At 34.9% G+C, this 9,863-nt stretch overlaps 1 protein-coding gene across 1 annotated transcript; it reads right to left on the bottom strand.

Moving 5' to 3' along the window:
• Positions 1 to 4,681: 4,681 nt before the first annotated feature.
• LOC139890213 (glutathione S-transferase T3-like) lies at positions 4,682 to 9,530 on the bottom strand. Its single transcript, XM_071873109.1, has 3 exons — positions 9,377 to 9,530; positions 8,307 to 8,803; positions 4,682 to 4,702 (listed from the first exon to the last, which is right to left on the bottom strand). The coding sequence occupies exons 1-3, from the start codon at positions 9,528 to 9,530 to the stop codon at positions 4,682 to 4,684; spliced, it is 672 nt and encodes a 223-aa protein (XP_071729210.1).
• Positions 9,531 to 9,863: the final 333 nt, after the last annotated feature.

The raw sequence follows: 9,863 nt of genomic DNA, 5'->3' as shown, positions 1-9,863 counted from the left end.
CTCGGTAAGTTCTAACTCTAAGTTTGAGTTTTTTATGGTTAATGACTAGGGTTTTGGGTACTAGTGATTTGTATGACCCATTTGAGGGTAAAATGGGTGAGTTTGGGTTATGTTGTTGTAATTAAACCCTAATAGCCATAATCTAAGGTTTTGGCCTTGTGATTTGAGGTTGTAAGTGTCAATTGGTGTTGTTAGTCACTAATGCACTTTAGGATTTATGAAAGAAGGGTTAATAGGTAAGTTTGACTTGATTGTGAGTTTAAGTGAGTTAAAATGGGTCAAAATGTACTAGTTGATCTAATGGGATGAAATGGGTATGGATTACCTTAAGTTTTGTGTTAATTGAAGTTAATAGACTTTAATTCACTAGTCTTAGTGATTAAAGTCGAGTCTTGGCCATTTATGGGCGGTTGTGAGTAGTGGAGTCATTTAATGCAAATTGGGACATTAAATGCTCAAGTGGGAGTATTGTGGTTAATCCCACTAGTTGTGAAATTGAATGTGCACTTAATGATTTAGGTACATTGCGTTGAAGCTCGGAAGTGCTAAATCATCATCCTTGTGACAAAGTGAGTGGAATAATTATATGTGTATATATATAATTTATTTACTTGTGGGGTGTGGGTTTAAAGTTCGTTGTTGACGATACCATACACTAGAGTATATTGTGTTGTGATGAGGGTTTAAAGTTCGTTGTTGACGATACCTCACGTATGGAATTAAAGTTCGATGTTGACGATGCCATACGACTATTGTAGTGAGTTGATGAGGGTTTAAAGTTCGATGTTGACGATACCTCATATGTGGGTTTAAAGTTCGGTGTTGACGATACCACATTAATGTAGGCGAATGGGGTTTAAGTTCGATGTTGACGATACCATTCGTTGGGCTAGCCTTGAGATCTTGAGTACTATGGATGTTGTGAACATCATCGTTATATTTGTGTTTAGCATATTGTATTGTTATGTTATATGCTATTGTTATACTAGTCTTATTATCGTGGTACTTAGCGTTATACATGTGAAGGGTATGCTAATTGTGTAACTAGTATGTATGCGGACTTGGTAAGTGTTTGCAAGTAAGTAGGTTATATATATGTATGTATAATTGTTGCACTCACTAAGCCTTGCTTACCCTCTAGTTGTTTACCATTTTATAGGTTTCGGCTTGGACAAGGGTAAGGGCATACGGTTGGATTAGTTGTCTCCCGTTTAGGTTGACAGGGGGTGCTTTTGGGATAGCTTTTGAAGTGGCCGAACGTTTTGGGTAGTTTAGCCCCAAACCATGCTCGAGTGTCGTTTGGGTTATAAACTATCATTTGTTGTTGGTCAAACTTGTATCACATTCGTTAATGGCCTTTGTGCCTTTTTGTAGACATTAAACTCGTAGTGTGTTTTGATGAATCGTGTGGAATGGGTTACATATTTAATTGGCGCGTAAATGTGTATTATATTTATAAAAAAAAATTATCGTACAGAGTACGGGTTGGGTTGTTTCAAATAGTACGTGACCCATTGGTCGTTACAAATTCATTGTTTCAAAAGTAATAAAGTTTGAATGCAAAATAAACGTTTCATGCGAGGACATCTCTAATAAGCGCAGCGGGAGTCTACAAAGCATAGCAACTACATCGGAAGCAATCAAACCTTAAGCACCTGAGAATAACATGCTTAAAAACGTCAACACAAAGGTTGGTGAGCTATAGTTTAAGTATAACAGTAATGTAAGGTAGGCCACGAGATTTCAGTGTTTCAAAACAGTATGAAAAGTATATGTATAACCGTGGGCACTTGGTAACTAACTTAACGTAAATAACAGCCCCTAAAAGTACACTTGGCGAGTGCGTAAGTTTATGAAGTATTAAACACTCGATAAATGCTAGCGCTACTAGCCCGAGTGGGGATGTCAAACCCTATGGATCCATATCTAAGATTCGCGTTCACCGGTTTAAAGACCAATGACTAAACGTTACCGAGCTAAGGGGAAAGTTTATGCCGTTGTATAACCCACACATGTATAAAGTTTAAGTACTCGTGCCTAGTATGTAAAACGTAAAATGCGCATGTATTCTCAGTTCCCAAAATAGTTAAAGTAAAAAGGGATGCTATAACTCACAGTGGAAAGTAGTAAAAGTCGATACGCGGGAATAGTAAGCAAGTGGTTGGTCCAAAAGGTCCTCAACCTAAGTCAAAAGTTGCTAAGTTAGTAAATCATTCCCAAAGGTTTAAAAGTATGTAAATTAGGTCTTACGTACCATCATCATTCATCATTAAACAAAAAGTGTAAAGTAGGTTTTAAGTCAAGACTAGGGTTTGAAATAAAGGCCGAATTCGTTCAGTCACCAAGACCTCTATACAAACTGAAATGAGGTGAGACCAGTGGTCATGGCTCCGTATATTAGTCCCCTAGAGGCTGACCAATTTCCAGAACCAAACTTGTCTTCTTTTGAACGTGGTGACGGTTTAAGTGCGAGTAGATCAGAAATTTCAGCACAACGTTAATAGGGTGTAGTGACTTTCAGGAGGCCATAGATCCTAAACCGTAACTCGGATTAAGACGAGGTCTAAACAGAAAATCATCTACTCGAACCGAACTAACTGAAAATCAACTTTCCAGTAGCCCAGGTGGTTTGATCAGTTCCAGAAACAGTAAGTAAAGGTGTTTTGGTGGGTTCTTGGTGCTTGATGCTCATCACGGTTCTCATCCATGATGCGTATAGCTTCAAGTGTACAACTCGTTGATGGGTTTGCATCATCTTAACCAAGGTTTGACTATCATAACACTAGTGTAAGTCTAAGATAAGTAGCACAACTCATTTAAGTGTTGCAAGTAGTTTGATGAACCAAAGTTACATCAAGATCTTAGATCCGACACATACATGAGTTAATAAAGTAATATTAAGCTACAAACTTGAAAGTAAACTAAGTAATCAAGATCTTAAGTTGTAGAACCTAGTTATTAGTTAGATCTTGAAGATCCTAGACCCAAAAGTCTAGATCTAGTGTTCATAAGTTAAACCCTAAGTTATAGAACTTGGATCTTCACTTTTATGAAACCATAAGTTATGAAACTTAGATTTTCAACTTGTAAAATGTATGTAAGCTTATAAGCTCTTATTTACAACAAAATTAGAAGACCATAAGTTATATAAACTTAGATCCAACATAAGTATATGAAGTTATAACTAGAAAGTTATACTTCCATATTCTTGAACTTATAAAGTTAACTTTTAGTTTCAAGAAATATGAGATCAAGATTAACTAGTAATACTTGACCAAATTAACAACATCACAACTTTAAAGTACTTACAAAAGAAAGAATTAAACTAAAGTACAAGTATTATGTTCATGTTTGTTTCATACTTAGGAAGATTCAAATCAAAGTTTGGATCTTAGGATTTAAGTCTACAAAACATGAACACAAGTATAATTAAAAAGCTTATGAACTTTAAATCTTACAACATTTTAAGTGTAGAACCATAAGTTATAGAACTTAGATCCTTGTTCTTGGTTCTTCATCAAACAAAGATGAAAGTAACCAAGATTACATGAAGATACAAGTTAGAAAACTTGATCTTTAACATAAACAAGTAACAAGTAACAAATCAAGTAGAATGATGATGATATGGAATTCGGTTTTTATGGAAGAAAAGAAGAAGAACAAGGTTTATTACTTACCAAGTTTTGAGAGAAAGAGATGAGAGAAAGTTGAGAGAAAAGTGTAAGTATGTGTGTGAGAAAATGAAGTGAAGTAATACAAGTAAATAAGTAAACAAAAAAAAATTTTGAACTCTCTCCTAGCCATGCCAAAACCGACGGTTTCAAGGGAGCCAAAAGGGTCAAGGTTCAAATCTACTTTCATGCATGGGGAGGTGGTGAGAGCTTGAAATGGTATTAAAGCTAAATGTTATGGGAAAGTGGTGTAAGTATACATGTAACTAGTCTCCAACTTAATCTTAATTAATCTAACTTTGTCTTAATGAAATACTTGCATAAAAATGGGCTAACTAGTCCATTAAGAAAGTAGGGTGGGCTTCCAAGTCCATGTACATTAATAGAAGCCCAAGTCCATGTATGTAGCAATTAAATAAACAAAGCCCAAGTAACTAACTACTAACATTGGGTGGCCAGAGTGCCCCGCAAATGCTCAGTTGACCTAGTCAATTGGCAATTCACTTCTAATATGGCGAAGGTTCGAATCTCGGTTCGGCCACCAGTTGTATTAGGCGCTGAGACAGGGGTTGGTTCCGACCACACTTGCCCGTGGCTGTGCTGACCCGCATACAGTTGGCATCCAAAGGGTGCATGGGGTTAAAGGTTCCCCACCATGATAACCTTTTTTCACTTCTAATATTCAAACTATTATTCGTGTAAAGTACGTGTGTCACAAAGACAAGTCGGCCATGAAAAGTTAAATACGGTAACAAGCAACACGTATAAGAACACGTTTATTAAAACGCAAGCATTAATAATAAATTGTTAATAATTAAACGTTGGAAAATCCAGGGTCGTTACACATTTAAAAACTCAATTAATTCATATAATTTTTATCAAATATTATATAACATAAATAAAAAATTTACAGGCAAAATTGACAAATTTAAGAATTTGAAATTTCAATAATGGACACTTATAATGGAACGAAAAGAGTCATAAATATAGATATTATTATAGTACTCGTATTAGAGAAATGCTCTAGTGCCCTGATGACATAACTTAACAAAGATTAGTTACATTAACGTTTATTATATAGGTTTTTTTGGAACAGCCAATATTTCATTAATAAAGACTTTCTAGCGAGCAGCTAGGAAATCCTAAGCATTACAATGGCTTAAATTGTCATGGGTTCCAATTTACAAATAATTTGCTTCTAGAATTTAATCGTGAATACGTAAAAAATAAAATAGAATAAAATAAGACGCTTTTCTTCAGGACCCGAACATTAAATAAAACGTCATTCTTATAACTCCATAAGACCATTTGTAATGGTTGGGTGTGTTATGGGGTGGTGTTGTGGGTTTTTTGATGATTAGGATGTGTTGTGGGAAAGAGTGGAGTAGTGGTGGTGTTGAAAGTTGGTGTTGTGAGTTTGTGTTGTGGTAGTGGAATGCCGATGTGGCATTTTAATTTTCTTTTTATGTAAATAATTAAAAGTCCTAGACATACCATTACTTAAAAAAAATTACATACTTAAAAGTCCTATAAACATAAATTTAATTCATAAAAAAAATGCGGAACAACATAAATAGAATCTATTCTCGGGGGTTAGAGTCGATGTTCATGTCGTCTTTCATCATGTCTATAACATATTTTTTTAGATTTTCAAGACGAATCACGTCATCCGGATTGTAACGACCCGGATTTTTCCGATCATTTTATACTATGAGATTAATATTTGCATAAATTAAACCTTACCAACATGATAAGTAATCCAAACTGTTGAGACTTATGTTTTTGAAAAGAGTTTCACACAACGTTTGACCGTCCAATTTGACCGATGATATCACGAACTATATAATACACGATAATTATACGATTATGTATATGTACATATCTATACATATTTAACATAATTTAAGGATGGTTTAACATTTCATTGTGAACTAACAACAATGAGTTATAAGTATACTTTGAGACCACTAACTTAATTTTTCAAAACGATAACTATATGTAACGTTCTTTGACATATATACTTACAATCTATAATGTGTTGGTGATCTATGTCACCAATATGATTTAAGTGTAATGGGATTAATTTGTAACCAAAATAATCTTGATAATTATCGAACAAGTTTGGGAAAGTGCGGAGTGCACACTTGTTTGAACTTATCTTGATTATGACGGGGGTTTGGGGGCAGCGCCCCCGATAAGCGGGGTCCAAGGGGTGGCAACCCCTGGCGGGGTCCAAGGGGCAGAGCCCCTGGCTGGGTTTGACCCAAAAATTTTAAAAATGTCTTAAAATTTTATTAAAAATGTCTTAAAATTTTATTTTGGCCCGGTTTGACCCAAAAATAAAAGCCCAGTTTTGAGCCTCTTTTACAGTTATAAACCCGTCCATATTTGAATTCTCGTTCCGATTTCTCAAAATTTCTACAAGTATATCTATGGTATATGTAACTGTATCATACCCAGCTTCTATACGTATTTACTATTGGTATATACCAACAATAAACTTCAATGATCAGCCACAAGACATGATGTTACTTGTGGGAACCAGCCATTTAACCTCATGTGTGACTTTTGTGCAAGAAAACAAACTAAATCTCCTATATATCCATCCCATAATCATGCTAGTTTGCACACACACACACATACAATTTCATTTCTAATTTTCTTTCAAGTTAATTCACTCCCTAATCTCTCTTCATTTACCTACTCAAGAACGTATCAATATAGTCATCTGATTTCAAGGAGATTACTTCCAATCTTTCAATCCCACTCCACCACTCTTTTGATTCCAAGATTTTTCTTACCTTTTCCAGTAGCTTTGTCCAAGTAACTTGAGGTAGTAACCTTATTCGATTCATATTTATATAGCTATCTTATTTTGTGTTGTAAAATTTTAACAACAAGAACATAGTTTGAGTGATTTCAAACTTGTTCGCAAACTAAATAGATCCTTCTAATTTGATTTTTAAAAACACTTCAAGACCTGTAATATATCATATTATGACAAAATCGGATTAATCATATCTTGGCTAATTAACATAATATTTAATATATATTTACTTATGATTTGATTTTATATATTTCAGGACCACCCGTAAACAACACGAGAAGATTAATCATAAGACCTCATGATTGTACGCAACACGTCATTTGACAACACGGTACTTTATGTACGCAACACGTCACTTGACAACATGGTACCATGGGTCGAGATTAATTCTGATCAATACGAATACGATGGGGTCTTTATTTATTTAATTTAAGCAACTAATTGTGGACCACTAACATCGGACTGCTAACTACGGACTAAGAAAATATTAAAAGTATTAAAAGTATATATATATATATATATATATATATATATATATATATATATATATATATATATATATATATATATATATATGTAACGATTACTTAAAAAGAAAATATGTTGATATATTATATATATGGTTAGGTTCGTGATATCTATCAGAGACCAAGTCGAGTTAAATACCTTCAAGACAAAAGTGAGTATATAGTCCCACTTTTAAACTCTAAATATTTCGGGATGAGAATACATGCATTTTATGATTTACGTTATGGACACAAGTGATTAAAAATATATATTCTACGTTGAGTTGTACCACTGGCATACTTCCCTGTAACTTGGTAACTATTATTTACATGAGGTATTGTAAACGCGAATCCTATTGATAGATCTATCGGGCCTGACAACCCCAACCGGACTGGACGACCAGTATTCAACGGTTGCACAGTACTTCGTTTCGGTAACTACATTTGGTACGGTGTAGTAAGATTTCATAATAAAGGGAATATGCGACGTTGATTAAATGTTAAGTATGGTTATCAAGTGCTCAACAACTTAGAATATTTTTAAAACGTTTATATATGAAATCTTGTGGTCTATATTTATAACGCTGCCTACATTAAACCTATATCTCACCAACTTTATGTTGACGTTTTAAGCATGTTTATTCTCAGGTGATAACTAAAAGCTTCCGCTGCAACATGTTGAATTTAAGCAAGATCTTGAGTATGCATATTTGTGTCAAAAATAAAACTGCATATCGGAGGATTTGTAATGTAAAATATGTTGGAAGTCGTATTGTTATTATCACATGTAAAGTTTGTAAGTCTAAGATTATCGCTAAACGATAATCATTATTAAGTTGTTTAAACCTTGTATTTGTAATAAAAGCTATGGTTTGTATTGTAAAAACGAATGCAGTTTTTGAAAAATGTCGCATATAGAGGTCAATACCTCGCGATGAAATCATATGTTATTGTAATCGTCCTTATGGTTAAGGTCGGGTTATGACACGGATCTTCCATCGTAGCCGAAGATCTCCCCAACAAATCAACTTGTGTGAGTGCGGTTTGCATAGTGCAAAACTTGTTGAAGTTAGATATCACACTCGTCTTCCCTTCCGCCACATGTTCCCACTTGTCCATAAACGAGTCTATCCTTGACGAATTCGAACTTCTACCCTGAGAAGAACCCCCCCCCCCCCCCCCCCCCCCCGCATCCGAAGATTCCGAATTTTTTTGAGCTTTCTTTGCTTTATTTCGTCCCATTGGACGCGTCATCAGAATGTTCCCAAACAACTCCGCCTCAAAGTCTTGCGAGAGGCTAACCGGGTCTCCTTGACTTTCACCAATACCCGTCATATCCATACGATACCCTGTTTCACCTTCACCTTGAGCTTGAGCTCTAGCAACCGGATCATTTGGAATGATCCACTTCGGATGTTCTTTCAAGAAAAAAAAGGCGTCCTTGTTAATAAAGTTTTTGGTGTATCGATCATAGTAAGCTTGCAACACGTTTTGGTAAACATCATCGTCATTTGCCCCACTACGCCAATGATCCTTAATGTCTTGATAAATTGGCAAAAACTCGCTACACGATTTGTTTAAATCACGCCACTTTGAAGACATTGAATCTTCGTTTCGTGCCCATCCAAATTCGTTGTTATTGAACTTTTCCATCGCCCTTCCCCAAAAACTACCCCGTTTTTGTGATTTCCCAACTATAGGATTTTTCGAGGTATCACAAAAACACTCGGCTAACCATAAAAGCTCCTTTTGTGACCATCCCCTCGCGTTCTTTTTTGTCGGTTCTTCTACCTCTTTACCTACAATATATATAAATTGTATTACGTATTAGTATATTAAATAAATATATTTATAATATGTATGTAATAGTAGGTTAAAATAATTATATATTACTTATAATTAAATACATATTAAATATAAATGTAAATATATATATAAATATAGCAACAGTAGGTATATATATAATTATATATTAATTATAATACATATTAAATATAAATGTATATATATATATATATATATATATATATATATATATATATATATATATATATATATATATATATATATATAATATACCTTTGCCCTTTCTTGAGTGTTTTCGAGCTACCCGTCGTTGTGGTTCTTCCGATTGAGATTGAGATTGAGATTGCGATTGAGATTGTTGCGCTTTTGGAACATTTGTTGTTGTTGCGATTGCAAAATTTGTTGTTGGTTTGGAAACAATTGTTGTTGGTTTTGAAACATTTGTTGTTGTTGTTGAAAAAATGCCCATTGTTGTTGTTGTTGTTCTAACGTTAGTGGTGGCAAGGGTTGTTGTTGTTGATTTAACCCGAACAAATTTCGAGTTACATGAGCGTATTGTTGTGGACTTGGCGTGAGTATTGGTTGGTTTGCGATTCCGGGTTGGTTAGCACGCCCGAACGCCAAAAGATTAGAAAACGGACGGGTATTGGAGAGTGGTGTTGCGGGTTCTTCGTGATCTTGATTTCGTGGAGTGATTGGTGTGTTTGGAGTGTTAGACATTTTGATAAATTTGTAAGAAGATTAGAGTGTTTATGAGATGTTTTGTAGAATATTGTGTGTATGTATTTGAGGTTTGGTATTGTAGTGTTTATATAATAATAAAAAAAAAGGCAAATTTTTTTTTTTATAGCCGTTGCATTTTCAACGGTTGGATGGACCAACGAATCACAAAACGCCACGTGGCTTCAACACACATTTCCTCACCCGTTGGAAGTCCCCCAACGCCTCGAAAACGCCGCCCGGAAACGCCTTGTTACGGCGGTTTCCGGTGTCCAACTCAGTCGGCAACGCCGTTGCCGAGGGCTGTTACGATAGCAAACGAGTGGTCTAAAA

This window comes from Rutidosis leptorrhynchoides, chromosome 2 (genome assembly GCF_046630445.1).
Source record: "Rutidosis leptorrhynchoides isolate AG116_Rl617_1_P2 chromosome 2, CSIRO_AGI_Rlap_v1, whole genome shotgun sequence".
Classification (NCBI taxonomy): domain Eukaryota; kingdom Viridiplantae; phylum Streptophyta; class Magnoliopsida; order Asterales; family Asteraceae; genus Rutidosis; species Rutidosis leptorrhynchoides.
This window is presented reverse-complemented; position numbering and strand designations above follow the sequence as displayed.